At 39.6% G+C, this 22706-nt stretch overlaps 1 protein-coding gene across 2 annotated transcripts in view; it reads right to left on the bottom strand.

The window, feature by feature from the left end:
- Positions 1–21513, bottom strand: part of FAM71D (family with sequence similarity 71 member D) — a 31516-nt gene extending 10003 nt beyond the window's left edge. The window contains exons 1-5 of one of the 2 annotated variants that reach the window (XM_032344544.1): positions 21009–21513; positions 11254–11341; positions 7477–7639; positions 4349–4548; positions 3086–3629 (exon numbers count right to left, since the gene is read on the bottom strand). In XM_032344544.1, coding sequence (XP_032200435.1) covers positions 3086–3629; positions 4349–4548; positions 7477–7635 — 903 coding nt within the window. In that variant the 5' untranslated portion in view covers positions 7636–7639; positions 11254–11341; positions 21009–21513. The remainder of the gene's footprint in view (positions 1–3085; positions 3630–4348; positions 4549–7476; positions 7640–11253; positions 11342–21008) is intronic. The other variant, XM_032344545.1, reaches the window with a different exon arrangement.
- Between the last annotated feature and the right edge of the window lie 1193 nt (positions 21514–22706).

Raw genomic sequence — 22706 nt, 5'->3', positions numbered from 1 at the left:
TCTGGGACTTGACACCGCAAATTCAGAAGCTCATGTGTTTGGGTACAACCCTGTCAGCTTACCCCAGAGAATTAGTACTTAATTACAGCATTTCCTTTTTCTGAATTGTTGGGGCAAAGAAGGTTGTCTAGAAATACCTTGCCACCTACTCCCCAATCTGATGTTCTCTTAATTTAAGAGTACCAAATAGGTGAGGGGGCGCCTGGGTGGTTCAGTCAGTTAAGTGTCCAGCTTCTGATTTCAGCTCAGGTCAGGATCTCAGAGCCTTGGGATCAAGCCCCGTGTCAGGCTCTGCGCTCGGCTGGGAGTCTGCTTCTCTCCCTCTCCCCCGCTCGCTCTCTGCCCCTCCCCCTGCTTATGCATGCTCTCTCTCTCTTTCAAATAAATAATAAATCTTTTTTTTTTAAAGAGTATCTAATAGGTGACATGAGTCATGTTTTTTGAGGCAAAAGAGTTCATTTTTCAAAAGAGTTAGAACCCACACCTAAAACTAAAACGGTAAAATCTCTCCTGTTCTCCTAGTTTCCTGGGTTCTATCAATGGACCACCTCTCTAGCCACTCACTGCCTTCCTCAGAATCTGTCTTGGGCCTCTGAGCAACGGGTCAGCTGGTCCTAAACACTGTGTCTCTCTACTGTGCCCTCTCACCTCCTCCTTCCTCCCATGGCCACCGCCTCATTTACCACCTCTATTAACTTCCCTGGAAAATAATACAGTACTCTTCTTCCTTCAGGAAAAACTTTTTTTTCCATCAATGAAAGTAACACATATGTGTACACCTTTATTATAGATCATTTAGAAGATCCTCTAAGATATAAAGTGGAAGGGAGAAAACTATTAATTTCTTGGGGCTACTGGCCAGAAATAACTACTCTTATGGCACACTTCATTCAGGCTTTTTGTCCTTTTATTTTGTATGTGTCTGCTTTGTGATAACATTTCAGTTCTATATCCTACATTGTTCATTTGATTTATTAAAAGCATTTTCCTCATGTCATTACAAATTGTGTGAAAAACTGCTTGAATTTTTTTGGATTTAAAGTTATTTTATTGTAGGAAACAGAAAAGCATAAAAAGGAAAAACATTAATTGCCTATAATTCCATGATCTGGAAATAAGCTGCTGTTAATAATATGACTTCTCCCCCCCACATTGCTTATGAGCTTATACATGTATTTTTATGTAATAGGGATCATATTTAATTTTTCACTCAACTTTTTTCAATCATGAAAATTTCTCCAGGTTAAGAAAAATTTTCCCAACAATTTTAATAACTACAGAGTAGTCTTTCACTTAACAAATATGTTCTGACTGTCTATGATCTTGCCAGATACTATGATCGCTCCTAAAAAAGATTAATACAGCACCTGCCCTTCATGGATTTATATCAATTTATTGACTCCGTTGTGGTGGGTGTTTAGGTTCCTTTTAAATTTTCATTATTTCATTTTGACAAACGTGATATACAGTATTATTAACATCTTTATAGCTAAATCCTCACTCTTCATTCTGATTAATTCCTTAAGGAAGATTCCTAGAAATGGAATCACTGGGGCAAAGGGAATAAACTTTTTTAGGCTATTTTTTTTTTAAAGATTTTATTTATTTAGTTGCAGACAGAGATCACAAATAGGTAGAGAGGCAGTCAGAGAGAGAGGATGAAGCAGACCCCCCACCAAGCAGAGAGCCCAAGCGGGCCTCGATCCCACGACCCTGGGATCATGACGTGACCTGAAAGCAGAGGCTTCAACCTACTGAGCCACCCAGGAGCCCCTAGGCTCTTGATTATAATGATTTCAAAAAAGTTTGGGCCAATTCTTATCTCTACCATGAATCTATGTGACTTCCAAGTTGACCACACCTTTACTAACGCTGACTATCTTTATTCATTCAATTAACAGTTTTATAGGCTTTTTTTCTAAGTTTGCATTCCTTTGGTTGCTGGTGAGGTTAAACTTTCTCCAGTGTATTTATTGGCAGTTTTCTTCTTCTGTAAAATGTCTATCCTTGCCCTTTGTGATTTTTCTATGATGGGCCCCATGGAGGATTTCCAGCAGTAGGTCCTCAAACTTAAGCCTTTATCTACAATCCATGCTATCATCAGAGTAATCTTTCTAAAAGCACAGTTCCTTCGCTCCCTCACACAGAGGGTTTTTTGTGGTTAAAGTTTTCCCAGAGAGCAATGTCCATACTTCTTTTTTATTTTATTTAATTAAAAAAAAATTTTTTTTAAATGTCTATACTTCTTGATTTGGCATTCAAGGTTTGCAAACAACTTTCCAATCCTATAACCTAATATTTTCCACATAGAGTATGCTCCAGCCGAACTGAACTACCATTCTTGGATACCGCTGTGTTTTTCCACTTTCTAGCCTTTTCTAAACCCACTCACTTCTTTTGGCACTTTATTTTTCTATTTCCATCCTCACTTTTACCGATTGAAATTTCACCCCATCCTTCAATGTAGTGCATTTATACACATTTGAACCTTAAAATAGCCCTTATGTGACATTAATATCCTTGTTTTGGAGACGAGGAAACTCATGCAGCTCAAACAGCTCCAGTGGTTTGGCCAAACAGTTATGCAGCAGGGCAAGAGTCCAGCCCGGGTCTTCTGACCCTGGTCCCGAAGCTCCCTCCATCTCACCACAGCTTTCTTTCCTTTTTTTAAAGATTTTATTTATTTATTTGACAGACAGAGACCACAAGTAGGCGGAGAGGCAGGCAGAGGGAGAGGGGGAAACAGGCTTCCTGCCAAGCAGAGAGCCCAATGCGGGTCTCGATCCTGGGACCCTGAGATCATGACCAGAGCCGAAGGCAGAGGCTTTAACCCACTGAGCCACCCAGGCGCCCCTCACCATATAAATGTGATGGTAAGGATAGTCCCTGCCTCTTTCAGGATACCCCCTGTAACTCCTTTATACCAGTGCTTAAGGCTAATATCCCATTATTTAAAATTAGGTTACTCAGAGCACATTCCACAGTATTTTGATAAGCAGTATTCAGGAGTTAACCAAGAAGAGTGATGTTGGTTATCACGCTTATTCTTAATTATTAAGGAATGAATGTCTGCTATGTCCCTTACCTTTTCCTCTTGCTTGGCCCTTAGTATGTCATCATTTTCAAACACCACTGTGACCTCCGAGCAGTTTGGGTCGTCACAGAGGTCTGTGACTTCTGTGACTTCTGTGACAATATTTATATCTGGGGCCTCTGTGTCCTCATTTTCTGGAACATCTGTGACGTCGGTGACATCAGTGACGTCTGTGACATCGGTGAAATCTGAGAAATCAGTGCTTTCTACAGCATGTACAGGTTCTGAACACAAGCACAAGGGTGGGCTCTGTAGGGTTGTGCAGGCTGCAATATCCATGATGTCCCCCGAGCCCGTGATGTCGGTGCTATTCGTGATTTCTGAGAGGCTTGAGACTTCTGACAATTTGGAAACTTTGGCTTTTTCCTCATTCAAGAGGGAAATGAGTTCCACCCACTGACAAAAGAGGGTGTCTTGTTTACACGCAGGGGCGCAGAGCTGTAGGTAGTAGGCTCGACCACTCACCAGCTTTACTTTGAGGCGCATGTTCTCAGCATCGTGCACAGAAAGGGTCACAAACTGCAGAGGGAGGAACCTGAAAAGAATCACAAAGGTCATCTGGGAGCCTGACTGGAGACCTACTGAAAGGCCTTTCCTTTTGTGTTGTGTAGCAGTTTGCAGAGTGAGATGAAGGACAGCAGGCTCTTCTCCCAGACAGGCCTGGGCTGGGGCAGGCGTAGGGTTGGGCAGGACCTTCTTGTGGCCACCATGTTCCTGCATCTGGCTTTTAGTTTTGAGCCTCAAAACTTTGATTTTTTAGTACATGGAGCCAGGCTGCTGAGGGCTATCTCACTCAAATTATACTCCTAAGACTCTGACGAACTGGAAAAAAAAAAAAAATCAGAGTATCAACTGTTTATTGTGAGGGGTTTTCCCACTTTGTTAATCCTGCAAAACTGAGAGTATTTGAGTGATTTCTCTAGGTCATATGGCAAGTTAGTGGCTTGAGACAAGACCAGAGTGAATTCTGATGGAAACTGGGATGCTGGGGAAGGAAGAGCATGTTCTAGACAGCCAGTTTCTAATGACTCTTCAGTTAGTTACTTGGGTCTGATTTTAAAAAATTAGCTACCTGTTTGACTGCCAGCTTGTCTGTCCTTCCCAGACTTTAAGGACATGATTCTTTGCCATTTGTAGCAGGATGCAAATGAGATGCTCCCTTGGAGCAAATGTCATTGGTGTTTTTATTTTCAGCTTCTCAGGGGTAAAGCATCTTGTCAGAGATATCCTTAACCTCTTCCCTTTGTAACTCACCTGGTGAGCACCAGGTTCTGCGGTGAAGGAGATGTCAAGAGACTCTGAAACAGGGATTTTGTATTTTTCTGAGCTTCAGGTGTCAGATGTGCCAGAAGCATCACGTTGGGGATCTTGCGGGTTTCACTGGAAGAGCAGATGCCTACAGTCACCCAGTTGGCTCGGTTATGAAGGTAAATGGATTCACCTCTCCTGTTAACCTAGGGTAGACAACAGGAAGAGGAGTTTTCTGCTAAAGTGCATGGCCCTGACAACTGTGCTTACCTGAGCAGTGCAGGAAATAAAGGAGAAATGAACCGTGATGATGCATTTGTTCCATTACTCGCTGATGCGAATTCCAGGAGATTATCACAGTGAATGGACAGACACAGACCCTGGACCATGGGGATTCTATCAGGGAAGGTGAACATTAAACAAGTATGTCACTAATTATTATTGCAGGAGATATTACCAAGTACAAGTTCAGCATGCTGTGCTATGAGGCATATAACAAGAGACTTGATTTAAGAGGGGATACAAATAGTGATGTGCTGGTAAATGTGTAACAAATATCTGTTGGAAGATATACACGTTTATTATATATTTTAATAATAAAAAAGATGAGTAACACACAATTTACAAATAATAATATAACAAAACTTTATTTTAAATTCAGTGTAGTCAATTGATTCTCACAGCAGTCTTCAATGACATTTGTCTGTAACCTAAAGAGCATAAAAACAGTAAAAGGTAGTAATATAATAGGAAAAATAAGTTTTGAGTATATGAGCTTATGTGATTTAATTTTTTTTTAAAGATTTTTATTTATTTATTTGACAGAGATCACAAGTAGGCAGAGAGGCAGGCAGAGAGAAAGGAGGAAGCAGGCTCCCTGCTGAGCAGAGAGCCCGATGTGGGGCTCGATCCCAGGACCCTGGGATCATGACCTGAGCCAAAGGCAGAGGTTTTAACCCACTGAGCCACCCAGGTGCCCCAATGTGATTTAATTTTTAATAATATGTGGGGTGTCTGGTTGGCTCAGTTGTTAAGCGTCTGCCTTTGGCCCAGGTCATGATTCCAGAGTCCTGGATCGAGCCCCACATTGGGCTTCCTGCTTAGTAGGGAGCCTGCTTCTCCCTCTCCCACTCCTCCTGCTTGTGTTCCCTTTCTCACTGTGTCTCTCTCTGTCAAATAAATAAATAAAATCTTTAAAATTTTTTTATAAAGTCTGTGTTTAATGATGGACTCACAAATCTTCTGAACATTTATTTACTAGTCAGCCAGCTCCAGCACACCCCAGACACAGGGTCAGAGAAATCACCCCTGAGGAAGAGACCTCTGGCTGAGACCTGAACAAGGTGGGAGTTAAACTGGCTGGGTGGACAGGAGAGCTTTTCGGGCAGAAGAACAGCAGATGCAAAATCCCAAAGTCCAAGAATCTTGGCCAGTAAAGTCTCTGATAGTTGGAAGAAAAGAAGGCTGGAAAGTGCCAGACAGGGATGTGAAGGAAGCCAGAGAGGGGCAAAACTTGGTGGTTTTCTCAGTTGTACGTTAACTCAAAAACAAAAAAAAATCACTTAAAAAACAAATATATATATATATATATATATATATATATATATATATATATATATATATATATCTCCTCTGAAAGAGATTGTAGCCCACACTAAAGACCTGCTCAGAACCATGCCTGATTAACAGAATCCAGAATCCATCCAGTACTGCCCCTGAGGGATGGTGCTCTGGCCCAAGGGTTAAATACTGATGAACCTTGGTCATTGTGGTTTCATCCTCTTGCCAGTGCTTGCTTTCAACAGGGCCATGTGACCGAGGCCCAGCCAATCAGACACAGTGGGGGGCCTCCTGGTGGCTCCAGGAAAGGTTTCTCAGTCCTCACAAAAAGTTGCTATGAGGAGAGCACCTCTTCTCTTTCTGGCAGCTGTTTGCATGTAATGTCCTGAGGGGAGCTAACTTGTGGGGGGCTAGAGCACAAGAGAGGACCTGGGTCCTCCAGAACTCCCTGCAAGGGAGCCGATGCCCTGTGGCTCTTTTACTTTGAGATAACTGTTGTTCTTTTTTGTTTAAAGTTGGGTCAGGGGCAACTGTCGCAACTTGCTTCCAAAGACATACTAACCATAAAAGGTTGTGTATGTTGAAGGAAATAACTCACCCAATTATGATAAGGGGCATGTCTACCTCCCTCCCTCAGGGTTCGTTAGGACATGCAAAATGTTGTTTGAAAAGCAGGTAGGAAAGAAGTGTGAAAAATTAAGAAGATTATTAGTAGGAAAGAAACATATAGAAGGTAAAATCATCAAAACATTACTTATCACATCTATTCTGGGCATTACTTAAACATTAATGTTCTTTAAACACCTGCCTCTGGTGTTCTGGAGGGTGAAGAGGTCTCCCTAGAACCCAGGCATCAGGGCAAAGAACATGTTTATGGAAGTGTCTGTTGTCTTCCCTATCTCCCCTCTGCAGAATCAGCTGAGGGACTGCTTGAATGGGTGTTTTGTATTAGTCTCGGTCATGGCCTTTCTATGGAGTTTAAGGGTACAGCCTACAACAGTGAACTCATTTCCCCATTTCTTTGTCTGGAGATTTTAATGTTGAATGTCTACGGAAAGCAAAACTGCTCTCAACTGTGTTGAAATGCAGTTTCATTCATGATGTTGGTACATTTCTATGAGAAGAAATCTCTTCTTCCTGACAATTTGACAATTTTTACTTTCAGAGCTAGAGCCAAAATTCATTATAATACTCAGTTGTGTCATAGATGTTATTCTTTAAAATGTCTTCTAGATCTAAGAAAGGAGCTATCTGAATGCTTGCCTGTGTCAGGATGTTCTGAATTCACTGTAATCTCTTCATGACATCTTGGGAAGATTATGATAGAATGACAATTATGGTGGCATTAGAACAGAATTCCTTGGTGAGAGTTTGCTGGGAAAATTTGAAATGAATTTTCCTTTAACATCATAATTATTTTAGGTTGGTTAAAGTCCCAAAATTGTTCCCTTTAATTGTCTCATGCATTCCTTTGTCACATTTAGAATAATTCTCCTCTTAATCTTCTCAATTTCTTTGAGAAAATTAATCACTGAAGTTATTGGAACTTTATTCAGGGCTCAAATATTATTTACCTGGATAAAATTGCTCTCTAATATGGGAGGAGATACAAAAGGGGCATACTCTCCTCCATCCAACATATTTTGAAGATTTCTTGGATCCTGGGAGGTTGGGATAGAGATGGCGTCTCGCTCATTGATCCTTGTGGTGGGGTTCCTCTTGTTCTTCTTCATGGTGCTTACATACAAACGTCAGAGAGTCGAGGGAATGGGAACACAATGAACAGATACAGAGAAAATTTAATATAATAAATTTGCCTTCCTTACTCCTTGAGTCAACAAATTTTATCAACATCTATGATATGCCAGACACTGCATTGGGCATTCGGGATATATCTGAACATGATTGGTAAGATCTTTGTCCCTACACAGTCCGGGGTGTGGGGCTGGTAACCCTAATTAATGAAGGCAATTAGGAAAGGCCTCTTTAGAAGGTCATGAAACATGTGTGCCACATTCCGCAAACCATCATTTTCTGTCTTCATAATTAATGATACTACCACCCTTCCCTTATTATTATTATTATTATTGTTATTATTATTATTTTTGGTAAATAGGGTATCAAACCATACTAAACTGAGAACATGTTTTCCTGACCATTCACCCTTGACTGATGCTTAGCTCTTGGTTGAGAGGTATATAGTGGCCAGTTTCTCTGACTCTCTCCAGAAATTGCTTCAACAAAAAAATAGTGGCGTTGGCATCACTGGATTTTACCTTTTATTGACCAGAAATGACAGAATTCCAAGAAGGGAACAAGGCCTCAGAATGTAATTCTGTTCATATTTTCAAAAGAACTCCTCCTTCCCTCTTCACAAATCCCATGCCAGTTAGAGGAGGGGTCCTTAACTGGCAAGCAGCTGCTCCTGTATTCCACTGCGAATACATAGTTCCACCTCCGTCCCTTCTCAGAGGTTTTTTTCCCTTTTGTTCAAGCTACAGGGTAAGTAGTGGACACGTCTTGTTGCTGTCCCAGCCTGGGCCATAGGAAGCAGAGACCACAGCTACCTGACATCCTATGAGCAATGACTCTTGGCATGGGAATTCCCCATCAGACCTTCTGCTAGCGGCAACTCAATGCCTCCCTTCAGCACAGCTATACATGAACATAGGGAAAGTAAGAAAAATCGGGAAAAGCAAGAAAGTAAAATAGTTCAGTAAAGCTAATTATAAAAAGAATGAGACAAAAAGAAAAAGCATTCAGGAAAAGAGAGAGAGGGAGATAAAAGCACCACCACCACCACCACCTCACACATAGGGGATGGGAAATAAGAATGAAATTTATTTAGGGGCTCCTGGGTGGCTCAGCGGGTTAAAGCCTCTGCCTTCGGCTCAGGTCATGATCCCAGGGCCCTGGGATCAAGCCCCATATCAGGCTCTCTGCTCTGTAGAGAGTCTGCTTCCTCCTCTCTCTCTGCCTGCCTCTCTGCCTACTTGTGATCTCTGTCAAATAAATAAATAAAATATTTTTTTAAATAAAGAATGAAATGTATTTAGTGTTTGATATGTGGCAGGCACCAGACCTTACATGCACTATCTTGTTTAATTCTGAAAATACTATGAAGTAGCACTCTTAAGATGCTCGTTTTATGGGACGCCTGGGTGGCTCATTTGGTTGGACGACTGCCTTTGGCTCAGATCATGATCCTGGAGTCCTGGGATCGAGTCCCACATCGGGCTCCCAGCTCTGTGGGGAGTCTGCTTCTCTCTCTCCCTGTCTCTCTCTCAAATAAATAAATAAAAATCTTTTAAAAAAATGCTCATTTTATACATCACACAGCTGAAGCTTATACAGGGGAAGTAACTTACCCAAGTCCCCAAGCCAGGATTCAAACCTTCACAGTCTGATTAGTCTGACTGATTATGCCTTTGCCCATGGTTCAATATTGTCTTGTGTGCTTAGAAAGATGGATGTGAGAAGTGGCAAGAGTGAGAGGTGCCAGAACAGGTCAGGACAGATGGAAAGGAGGAAAGGGAGGGAGCACCAGAGAATCCAAAAGGTGTCCTCTTTCTTCCTATTCTCTTTTATTCCTGAACAGTTTTGTCCTAGATCTATTAGCTGGGACAAAGAGAGTGAGGAATCTGTACTGGGGAGGGTGGGGAGCCTTAGCTCAGACCCCAAAGGAGGCAAGGAGGCCTCTGTTGTTGGGCAGACGGGAGGTGCAGCATAAGAAATCAGAACCTAGCAGGGTGGGGAGAGTGTCTGACAGGAGAGAGGATGGTAGAAGAGGAGGGTAATTAGTTACATACAGGGGAATTGATCACGTAAAATAGGAAACCATGAGAATCTATACTGATATAAATAAAGGAATAAATTAAAAGCTTGGTGAAGAACGGAGAATTTACATCATTCAAAGCACCTTCCACCAGCATACTTACTAATTTCAAAGCAGGAAAAAGTATAGTGAAGAAGTCACACAGACACCCTCCTTGTGGACCGATGAGTGAACACTATTAATAATGGGACCAATCAAAATGGTGCATCACCTTGTAAGACGCAATGACAAGCACAGAGCATTCTCCTGTGATATCGCTCCCAAAGATGCATGACCTGAATCCAACCATTAGGAAATATCAGGCAGATCCAATTTGAGGGATATTTGACAAAATAACTGGCCTGTGATCTTAAAAAATGTCAATATAATGAAAGTCAAAGAAAGACTAAAAAACCGTTCTAGACTGAAGGAGACTAAAGAGAGGTAGTAATTCACTGCAACTGTGCTTCTGAACTGGATCTGTTAGCTATGCAGTCTATTATGGGGACAAATATTAAGAATCGAATGGGGGTTTCAGGGTTAAATGATGATATTATGCAATGTACATGTTCTCATTTTGATGGTTAAATTTTGGCTACGTAGGAGAATGTCCTTGATTGTAGGAAACAGAAACTCAAGTATTTGGGTGTCATAGGGCATCAAATTGGCAAATTACTCTTAAAAGATTTGGGGGGAAAGTTTTTTGTACTGTACTTGCCATATTTCTATTGTTTGTGATTATTTTAAAGAAATTAATGGAAATAATAATATAAAGAAAGAGGAAGTAAAAGATACGGAGGAGAGGATGGGGGATGTAAAAGGGGGTATGGAAGAGATAAACAAGGTCTGAGGGTAACATGTGAAAAGGCCTGTAGTCACCTCAGGTTTCCGAGAAAAGAGCTTTGCAACAGCAATGGAAGAGTCCTCGTAGGGATTGCATGATAGGAAAAAAAGACAGAAAGCCTTGTTGTCATCTATGTTTTCTCTCCTTCACGACTTACCCAATAGCACAAGGCATCTATTCTATCATCATTTTGTAGACAGACAGTGAAGGTGCCTTAGAGAACCAGAGGACATAGCAAGTGATCAAAGCATCAGATGGTCCTTTGGGGCCTAAATATATAGGGAATCTCCTGGAGCATAACAAGAGAAATCATTAGAAAAGAACATTTTTTGATGAGAGCAAGGTATGCTGGCAGAAGGAGAACAAAGGTCAGCAGCCTTTTGGGTCAGGGTGACAAGCAAAGTCACAGCAATTGTCCGCCCTTCATTTTCCAGGACAGCTGTGATTTCTTACACTTTTGTCCTTCAAAGCTCAGCCTCTCTCATATCAGTTCAAGAGCCTCCTCTGGAGATCTAGAAAACTTGATTACTGTAAGCAGCATCCTTGGTACACTGAGTTCCCAGAAGAGGGGAAGAGGCAAACAAAGCTTGAAAAGTAAGTCAAGATGGAATGGAGAGAGAATGGAGAAAGGGAAGAAGGTGTGACAAGGTAGAGTTTAATCTGGTCTTATCAGTACGCACCAACATATCTCACCTCAACTCAGGGCCAAGCCACAGTCCTCTCTTGGAGACAAAGTTCTTAACTCATTTCAGTTTGGGCTTCCTCCTTTTCATGATGAAGTCTTTTGTGAAGGGAACAAAAGTAGAAAATAAAGTGCATACAAAGGAAAAACAGTGCAAATCCTTAATTTTATTTCATACCTGAGAGGTCTGTGCCTTAGAAAGAATTTTTCTACCTAAGCAGTGTGGGTGAAATGCTCAGAGGGCTGCTGTCCATATTTGAGCTAAGCTGTTGTTAATGATTCTAATCATAGTGTTTTGATGAGTGGAGCCAGACAATCATGAGTTCATAGCTTAGGGTCGGCCTGAAACTGTCAAACAGTGAAATCCTGGGCCCTTATGGCCAAGGAAGACATTTGATAACATGACAAAGAAAGAAATACAGACTCAAATAACTATTGTAAAATGGAGGGTCATAAGAAGCCCAAGTTATCTTCTTCCTGTAAAAAGCCAGTGTAGCCTCTATTACTAACTTTCTAGCTGGTGTTCATAGTTTTATGAATGAAAATACTTACATATGCTTATACTCACTATGTTATCCCTTGTGTAGAGTCCTCCATATTGTGCTTGCTGTCACTATAGACAATACTTTTTCCTCTTCATAAAATTCTGGCTTAAATAATCCCTTCAGGATTACCTGGGCCAGGTGAACTGCAACCAAATCATGATCAGGACTAAAGTGCCATAAGGCCAGTATGGAAACTGGTATAGTGGGAATATAAAGGACTCTGGGGTCAGACACATCTAGGTTCATATTTGGGCTCTGTCACCTACTTTTGAGACCTTGGGCACGTTACTTAACATCTCTGAGCTCAACCTCCTCATCTGTAAAATGAAGATAAAATGACCCAACTCAAAGCAGTGATGTATAGGAAACAGTGAAAACCATGGCTATCCCATGGTGAGCACCTGAATATCTATACTGGTCTACCAACACCTGCCCCTCTATCAAAAAAAAAGGTATAATTTACTCAGCATTTGCTAGGCTGGGTTCCCTCTTGCTCACTTACAGTTTCATACTTCCTGAGTCATTCATTCTAAGAAACATAATTTTCCTCAGCTTAACAACTCTGAAATGGAATGTTCCTTATGATCACTCTCTGATGGTGAGAGGTGGAGGGAACTGCATGGTGGTGGTTATTTGGCTGCGCAGGCACAAACTCAATCATGGTTGTTCCTATTAAATTAAGTACATTGATTGTACTCTACAGGTTGCATTTAACTGCCATTTAAAATGTGTCCTTAAGGGCGCCTGGGTGGCTCAGTTGGTTAAGATACTGCCTTTGGTTCGGGTCATGATCCTGGAATCCCAGGATCGAGTCCCAGGTTGGGCTCCCTGCTTGGCAGGGAGTCTGCTTCTTCAGCTGACCTCTCTCCTCTCATGCTCTCTCTCTCTCTCTCAAATAAATAAAATATTTTAAAAAAATGTGTCCTTAAGTAAAAGAAACACATGGGGACAAATGAAAATGAAAACAACAGCCCAAAATCTTTGAAATGCTGCAAAAGCTGATCTAAGAGGGAAGATCATAGAAATAAAGGTCTACCTCAAGAAGCAAGAAAAATCTGTAATAAACAAACTAACCTTAAACTTACAGGAGCTGGAAAAAAAAAAACAAAACCCCAACCTAAACAAACAAAGCTCAAATCCAGTAGAAGGAAGGAATTAATAAAGATCAGAGCAGAAATAAATGAAATAGAGACTAAAAACCACAGAACAGATCAATGAAGCTGGGAGCTAGTTCTTATCAACAAAACTGATAAAACTTTAGCTAGATTTGTCAAAAAAGAGGAGAAGACTTAAATAAATAAAATCAGGGGCACCTGGGTGGCTCAGTCATTAAGCGTCTGCTTTCAGCTCAGGTCTTGATCCCAGTGTCCTGGGGTCCAGCCCCGCATTGGGCTCACTGCTTGGTGGGAAGCCTGCTTCTCCCTCTCCCACTCCTCCTGCTTATATTCCCTCTCTGACTGTCTCTCTCTCTATCAAATAAATAAATAAAATATTTTTAAAAATAAATAAATAAAGTAAGAAAAGGAGGAAAAAGAACAATGGATATCACAGAAATATGAATGATTGTAAGAGATTATCAAAAATTATATGCCAAAAAATTGGAAAACATAGAAGACACAGTTAAGTTCCTAGAAACATATCACCTTCCAGAACTGAATCAGGATAAATAGAGAATTTGAACAGACCAATTACTAGCAATGACATTGAATCTGTAAAAAAACTCCCAACAAAAAAAGTCTAGGACTAGATGGCTTTACGGGTAAGTTCTATCAAACATTTAAAGGAGAGTTAATACCTGTTCTTCTCAAACGTTTTCAAAAAATAGAAGAGGAAGGAAAACTTCCAAATTCATTTTATGAGGCTGGCATTATCCTGATACCCAAATGAAAGACACTATAAAAAGAATAAAGCTACAATGTCTTTGATGAACACAGATACAAAAATCCTCAATAAAATATAAGCAAACCAAATACAGTAACACATTAAAATTACTTACCATTCATCATGATTAAGTGGGATTTATTCCTGGAATGTAAGAGTGGTTCAATATTAGCAAAACAATCAATGTGATATATCACATTGATAACAGAAGGGATAAAAAATATGATTATTTCAAAAGAAACAGAAAAAGCATTTGACAAAGTACAATATCCATTCATGATAAAAATCCTCAACAAAGTTGATTTAGAGGGAATATGCTTCAACATAATAAAGTCCATGTATGCAAAACCCATAGCTAACATCATCCTTGATGGTGAAAAAAACTAAGAGATTTCCCCCTAAGATTAGGAACAAGACAAGGATGTTACCACATTTGTTACCACTTACCACTTTTGTTCAACATAGTACTGAATCCCTACCCATGCCAGTCAGACAAGAAAAAGAAATAAAAGGCACTCAAATTAGTAAAGAAGAAGTGAAACTTTCACTATTTGCTGATGACATGATACTATAAATAGAAAGCTCTAAAGACTTCACCAAAAAACTATTAGAACTGATCAATGAATTTAGTAAAGTTGCAGGGTAAAAAAATAATATGCAGAAATCTGTTGTATTTCAGTACACTACTAACGAAGTAGCAGAAAGAAATTAAGAAAACAAACAATTTGTAAAGCAAATTGCACCAAAAAGAATACGATATCTAGGAATAAACTTAACCAAGGCAGTGAGAGATTTGAACTCTGAAAACTATAAAACACTGGTGATGAAGCAAAGAGGACACAAACAAATGGAAAGATATTCCATGCTCATAGATTGAAAGAACGAATATTGTTAAATTGTCCACACTGTCCAAAGCAATCTACAGATGCTCAATGCAATCCCTATCAAAATACCAACAAAGTTTTTTCACAGAACTAGAATAAATAATCATAGAATTTGTATGGAACCACAAAAGACCCCAAATAGTCAAAGCAATCTTAAAAAAGAACAAAGCTGTAGGCATCACACCCCAGATGTCAAGATATACTACAAAGCTGTAATAATCAAAACAGTATGGCACAAAACTAGCCACATAGATCAATGGAACAGAATTGATCCCCACACTTTTATGGTCAGTTAATCTACAATATGAGATGGGAAAAAGATAGTCTCTTCAACAAAGGGTGTGGAGAAAACTGGACAGCTACATGCAAAAGAATGAAACTGGACCACATTCTTCTACCATACACAAAAATAAACTCAAAATAGATTAAAGACCTAAATATGAGACTTGGAACTACAAACTTACTTTGAAAATAAGCAGTAATTTCTTTGACATCAGCTGTAGAAATATTTTTTTCTTTTTTTTATTTTTTATTTTTTATTTTTTTATTTTTTAAAGATTTTATTTATTTATTTGACAGACAGAGATCACAAGTAGGCAGAGAGGCAAGCAGAGAGAGAGAGAGAGAGAGAGAGGGAAGCAGGCTTCCTGCGGAGCAGAGAGCCCAATGCAGGGCTCGATCCCAGGACCCTGAGATCATGGCCCGAGCCGAAGGCAGCAGCCCAAACCACTGAGCCACCCAGGCGCCCCGAAATATTTTTTTCTTGATAAGTCTCCTCTGACAGGAGAAACAGACACAAAATTAAACTGTCAGAACTACACTAAAATAAAAAGCTTTGCACAGCAAAGAAAACCAGTAGGAGAACAAGGCAATCTACTGAATGGGAGAATTTATTTGCAAATGGTATATCTGGGAAGAGGTTAATATCTAAGATAAATGAAGAACTTATACAATTCAACATTATACAATTCAACATCAAAAACCCTCAAATAATTGAATTTAAAAAGGTCAAAGGACCTGAATATACATTTTTCCAATGAAGACATTCACATGGCCAACAAACACATGAAAATATGCCCAACCTTACTAGTCATCAGGGAAACACAAATTACATCAGGGAAACAAAAACTACAATGAGATATCACTGTGCACCTATCAAAATGGCTAAACTCAAAGACAAGAAATAACAAATATTGGTGAGAATGTGGAGAAAAAGGAACCCACATGCACTGTTGGCGCGAAGACAAACTGGTGCAGGCACTACGCAAAACAGTATGGAGCTTTTTCAAAAAATTAAAAATATGGGGCACCTGGGTGGCTCAGTTGGTTGAGCTACTGCCTTTGGCTCAAATCATGATCCTGGAGTTCCTGAATCGAGTCCTGCATCAGACTCCCAGCTCCATGGGGAATCTGTTTCTCCCTCTGATCATCTCCCCTCTCATGCTCTCTCTCACTGTCTCTATCTCAAATAACTCAATAAAATCTTATAAAAAAATTAAAAATAGAATTACCATATGATCAGTAATTCTGCTACTGAGTATTTACCCAATGAAAACAAAAACACTAATTCAAAAGGATATATGCACCCCTCTGTTTATTGCAGCATTATTTATAAAAGCCAAGATGTGGGAGGAACCCAAGTGCCCATTGATAGATGAATGAATAAAGTTGTATATATGGGCTCCTGTGTGGTTCAGTCATTTAAGTGGCTGGCTCTTGATGTCAGCTCAGGTCACAATCCCAAGTTGTAGGATTGAGTCCCATGTTGGGCACCACACTCAGCAGGGAGTCTTTCTCCCTCTCCCTCTGGCCTTTCCCCCACTTGAGTGTGCATGCTCTCTCTCTAAAATAAATAAATAAATCTTTAAAAGAAAAGATGTGATATCTAGATATATAAAATGGAATATAACTCAGCTATAAAAAAGAAACAAGATCTTGCCATTTGTAACAACATAGATGGAACTAGAGAGTAAAATGCTAAGTGAAATAAATCACTCAGGGAAAGACAAATACCATATACTCATATGTAAAAGTAAAGAAACAAAACAAAACAAAGAAGCAGACTCTTAAATATGGAGAACAAACTGGTGGTCTCCAGGGGAGAGGTGTTTGTGGGGGATGGGTGGAATAGATAAAGGTAGTTTAGGAGTCTATTTATCTTAATGAGCATTGAGGAATGTATAGAATTGTGGAATCATTCTATTGTACATCTGAAACCAATAGAACATTGATGTTAATTCATACTTAAATAAAAATAAAATGTGTTTCTAATAGTTACCTGAAAACCTTTTGTTGACACCTTCCGGTGTGGTTAAGAAAGCTCCAGTACAAAACTTTCAAAAGGCATGTCAAAGGCTTGGAAGAAGTTCCCAGAGACTGGAGTGGAGCACTGAAATGCACAGAGGATGATAGAGTGGAATATGAGAGACATTGTGGGGAAAACGTCTAAGTAATAAGAAAACATTTAGTTATGTAATTGGCAGCATTTTTGTCCTTCTCAGTGGTCCATAACATAATGGGTATACTAATTGATGGGTCTTGGATTTGAGGAAATGCAGTGGTCAACTCTTGCTCATTCAGAAGTGAGTGATAGTGTATATTTAAAAAAAAAATCACTCTAAGAAAGTGACCACATGTGGTATGCCTGGTGTTCACAAATTCTTGCTACTCTGTGAATGTTCCAAGGACACCAGGACTAGGGAATGCCCCTTCCCAGCACAGTCCTTATGTGGACCCCTTCCATGTGAGAACAGCCTCTCCAGAGAGCAATCAGGGATGACCTCTTGAAGGAGGAAGTTTTACTGTGGGTTTAGGGTCACAGAGAAGGAACAGGAAAAAGCTTCAGTGGGTTTGCAGCCTTATCAGGCCTTGCCCTTCTCATCCCTTTGGAACTCCAGAACAAAGGGGAGGTCAGCTAAGAAGCTAAACATGTAACAGAATCTTTTGTCTTCACTGGTGTGGTGGTTCTTTGTTTCTAAACATTTGTTCTGGAATTATTTTGACACTTTTGAATTCCATGCAGAGATGGTAAGTGCGTGCTGAATTTTAACTAGTTTTATTTTTATTGTAACTGCCATTTGAGATTACTGATCTGTACACCACAAACCCTGCTCCCACCTCCCCAATTAGTCTGGTAATATCCTGAGAGTGCACTGTTCTTGAGACATATGAATTGTGCTTTGAAACCGACTTTGGCTAAACACACACACCACTACACATTTTGTCAAAAGTCCAAAAGCAAAATTATCTCCTGTTTAATTAACTGTTTACTAGGTTTGCTCTCAGTATCTGGAGATAGTATTGAAGTTTTGGTATATATGTGTCTTTCTAGTTTTATAAATTTATATATATTATATTTATATAATACATAAAATATACAGCATTGTATATTATCTATATCTTGGATGTTATATATAATTAGTGTTTTCCTACAACTTTAAATATTTTTAAAAGCAGAAATTACCAATCATGGTGTGAATCTATTTGGGACATCACTATCTCTTCTAAGAGGTACCAAAATTAATTGTGTCCAGTGGCTAAACTGATGCTTGAGAAATGATTTTCTCTTACAAAGCAGTAAGTAATTCATGGTCCTCAACTGACAAGTTCCCCGTGCTCTGCTGGGCTTTCCTGTGGGAAGACCACAGAAGAGCAGCCTGACAGCTCATAGCTCCCCAGTCCTCCTATCCAACCAATCAGCAACCCCTTCTGAGAAATTGTTATTAATTTTGATGATTCAAAAACAGTTCCAATTTGTGTGTCTGGACTTTTACAGATAGTTTTGTTTTCTTAAAAATTTAATCTATGGATCAGTTCTTAATATAACTTTAGGGAGATATAATTTATATATCATCAACCTCACTGATTTAAAGGCTATAATTGGGGGTGCTTGGATGGCTCAGTGGGTTAAGTGTCTGCCTTTGGCTCAGGTCATGATCCCATTATCCTGGGACTGAGCCCTGCCTTGGGCTCTCTGTGGGGAGTCTACTTCTACCTCTCCCTCTCCCTTTATGCTCTCTCTCTCAAATAAATAACTGAAATCTTCAACAACAACAACAAAGAATAAGGCTATATTTGAATGATTTTTAGGGTATTTATACAGTTGTGCAACCACTACCATAATCTAACTTAGAACATTTTCACCATTTCTGTGGATACCTTTTTAATAAGGATAAATGAAGACAATGCGTTAGTGCATTTGTTTCTTTTGCATGACCACTGCTGGATAGAGAATGACATGACCATAGTCATTATGATGAGAGGTCTGCAGATAAATGTTGCGTGTGAAATTTGCCACAATGTTATTCACATTAATAAGCACAACATTTGTAGACTCTACATAAATATATTTTAAAAATAAAGCAAGGCCTGTCTATGCAAATTGTTTGTGAAATTTCCATACTATCTTGCTTTATTAATATTACAAATATATATATAAAACTCATAAATGAAAAGTAATGCAATATGAAACTCATAAATGAAAAAGTAAATTTTGGTATTAAAATAGATTAATCACATTAAAGGGCCAATGAATGTATATGTTATAGAATTACAATAAATATGGTTTGAGTGACTATATGAATTAGAACAGAGGAACAAAGCAGAGTTGCTATAGGCTATCCTGGGAACTTAGCTTCATTTCACAGATACACAGAATCTTTTGTTATAACTTGTTCTACCAGAATTGTGTATTCGTTTTCACAATCACAGTTTATATTTTCCCAATAATTTTTTGCCTTTCACTAGGGCTCACTAAATGTTTTATACTTCTAATTAAGCCAGCAATGTACCAGAGAGCATGTATAAGGTTTTTAACTGTGTTACAGAGCACAGAGGAATCTAATTCTATTTGAGATGGATCCCAGCTTACTAGGTCACTGGCAGATTCTTTACATTCTTTGTTATTTCCTTTAATTAGAACACCCCTCCCCATCCTCTTCTCTCTTTAGCAGCTTTAACTGAATGGAGATTAATTCAGCAGATAGTTTAAAAAAGGTTGCATTTTTTTTCCTGCAGAATTACACTATTATTGTCATTCAAAAAAGCACTGTTAGCTACTTTCAGTAAAGGAAAAGGTAGGGAGAGCCCATATTAAATCTGATTACAGGCCAGAAACGAATGCCTGTAGTTTAATTGGGAAACCAAGCAGAGAGAAGCAATGAGCTGTCTACACTTCAGGGGTGGAACTTCTTCAGCTTTGCTCCAGACTTTCCGTGACATCACCAGACATCCCTATCTGAGTAATTGTTTCAAAATCACGAAGGCCCCATTAGGGCTAAGAATAGTGTGGATATGAAGTATATTCACCAGTGGGCGGTGGTGGGATGTCTTGATTTTCCCAGGACTAAATGTAGTCACTGGGAATTTTTTTTTTAAATTTTTTATTTTTTATAAACATATATTTTTATCCCCAGGGGTACAGGTCTGTGAATCGCCAGGTTTACACACTTCACAGCACTCACCAAAGACGGAATTTTTTTTGAACTGGTGACAGCTTGAGTTTAACGGAAATTGGGATAGGGAGGGTGAAGGAGTCTGGGAGCCAACATGGAAATGTTTTCAGGGACTTTTCTGACTGTTTAATTTGGTGGGGTGTCTATAAACACCCCTTAACTGTTGTCTATAATTATTTGCTATTTACCATTCTCATTTGGCTTTTTCCCACCGATTTTTTATTATCAAGTTTTTTTCAAACCTACAGCAACGTTGAGAGAATTCTGACCACCTACATTCTCTTGTTTTTTTCTTCTGTGTGTTATTTCTTGCCCTTAATTACATAAAAGGTCTTAAATGGCAGTATTTACCCATTACTTGTTAAAACTGTTCTCTGTGGTACTTGTGCTTTGAGATTGGTTCTGCATAGCACTATGAAACATGGCATTTCCTTAGTTTTTCATAAGATTTAAACACACCAATAAACATATTTTTAGGATTGGTCCATCGCAATTTGATGTGGCAGTTCTGGTTGCACTTTAGAGTGCAAACTTTTTGAGAAAGTTTGGCAGTTTGGGACCCATCTTTCTCCATGGGTCCCCACCCCGCTAAACTTTCAGCTTTGAACAGAAAAGCCCTATATTCTGGATCTTCTCTCTCATTTGAATAATTAAAAATGACTGTCTTTCTGTAAGTTCATTCAGTTCTCACTCTTGAGAGAAAATTGGGTTAATGGCTTGGAAAACCAAAATTTAAAAACAATTAGAAAATTTGTTTTCATTTTAACTCAAATTCTCAATGAAATCATTTTCAAGAAAGATGCAGTAACCGGATAGATATAAGTCTCTGAGCTTTTCTGCTTGTTTTGGTTGCAGTGTAAGATATGAAACTAAGAGGAAAAGAGAAAGTTGGAAAGGAAATAGACATTTTTGCCCTTGAATGATTAGAATTCATTCAACTGTTGTCCATTTCCTTCTTCTTCAGGTTCACATTAAAAATCGCAGTAATCACACAGTCACTTACATAGATGTGAGGCTGAAATAGATCTCTGGAGATCTCCTGGATGTCTACTCAGGAGAATAGTCTCCAAACAGCAGGTTTCCAACACTTCTCACATTTCTTTGGCAGAAGGTGTTTATGTCTATTGGGCAGGCAGCTAACCACTTAGTAAAAGAAGTGCAGGAGGTCTGGCTGCTCTGGGCATTGTGCTCCTGCTCCTGCATCACAATGTGCTGACATAGTCTCTGAAGTAAGAGGAGAGTGCTGGGACCCAGCAGCCCTGACCTCAGCCACTGAGATCAAGTGTTGCCCCCATTCATGTGGAGCCTAGGTGGCTCGGGAGTGGTAGTTCTGATCCGGGTCATGGTGTGAGGTTTATAGAGGCTTCTTTGGAGAGAAAAGTCAACTTAGCAGGACAAAGATCTCATACTGAGAAAGTTGAAGACACCTTATATCATTTAGTGCTCAGTTCATAATTTACCAATTTCCTTAGATCCCAATTTTCAGAGACTTAAACATATTTAAGTCACTTTGAGCTTCTATAAAGCAAAGCTTTGAGAGAATGTAGCATTCCTAGAGAGCAGAGGCATCTTCCTGTCTCCAGCATCCAGTGTATTCTGGACATGTGCTGTAGGAGGCACTCAGTCATTATATGTTGGATGAAAAAATGAATATGAAAGAATACATGGACTTCTCTCTAAACATTTCCTCTCTCTCAAGGCTACAGTCATCCCTCTTTCCCTTTCTGCAGCTTCAGTTACCAGTGGTCTGGTCTGGAAGCAGATGATTCTTCATCTGATGATTAGTGTTAGTAGCCTAACACTACGTCACAGTGCCATTACTCTCTTCCCTTCTTATCATGTAGACGTTTTATCATCTCCCATCATCCCAAGAGGGTTGAGTACAGTATAACAAGATATTTTGAGAGAGGCCACATTCATATAACTTTTATTATGTACATTGCTATAGTTCTATTTTAGTATTAGTTGTTAATCTCTTACTGTGCCTAATTGATAAACTTTATCAAAGGTATGTATATATAGGAAAAAATAGAGTTAATATAGGGTGTGGTACTGTCCCTGTTTTCAAGCACCCACTGGGAGTGGTGGGGTGCACCCCCCAAGGATAAGGAGAGACTGCTACATGTGATTAGGTTGCTTGTCTCTGCTTTTCTGCATAGTTAGAAGATTCTCCTCTTCCCTATCAGAACACCCTCTTCATCCTTGTGTTTTAGCCAAGCGTTTCAGAGTCCCACCTACCTACACACCCCCTTGCCTGCTCATGAGGATGGAGGGACACAGGAGGATACTAACTGACCACTCAGGCCTCGGAGCCCACTACCTTAGTGAATTTACTTCATTTGGGTCACCATATTCTAGACTTAAACACTTGCCTTTGACAAGGCCCAGTGAACACTCAGTTTTTCAGAATAAACATGAACCATGCTAGGTTTTGAGAGGTTGACTGTATTCCTATTTCTTCAAGAACTATAACTTAATTTGGGACCAGGTGTTGGTGTCACGGAGGCTATGGCATCCACACTCATAGGATATATAGCAGGCAGAATTGAGGGCTGGATGTATAACTTGAATGTTGAAAGGCACCAGGCTCTAGTGAGAGGTCTCTGCATATAACTGCTGCTTCAGTCTGCAGGCTCAGAGGGTTTCCTGTTATCTTTGCATTAGACACTCCTTTTCCTGTCTTCTATCCCGAATGTCCTCT

This window comes from Mustela erminea, chromosome 5, assembly GCF_009829155.1.
Source record: "Mustela erminea isolate mMusErm1 chromosome 5, mMusErm1.Pri, whole genome shotgun sequence".
Lineage (NCBI taxonomy): Eukaryota > Metazoa > Chordata > Mammalia > Carnivora > Mustelidae > Mustela > Mustela erminea.
This window is presented reverse-complemented; position numbering and strand designations above follow the sequence as displayed.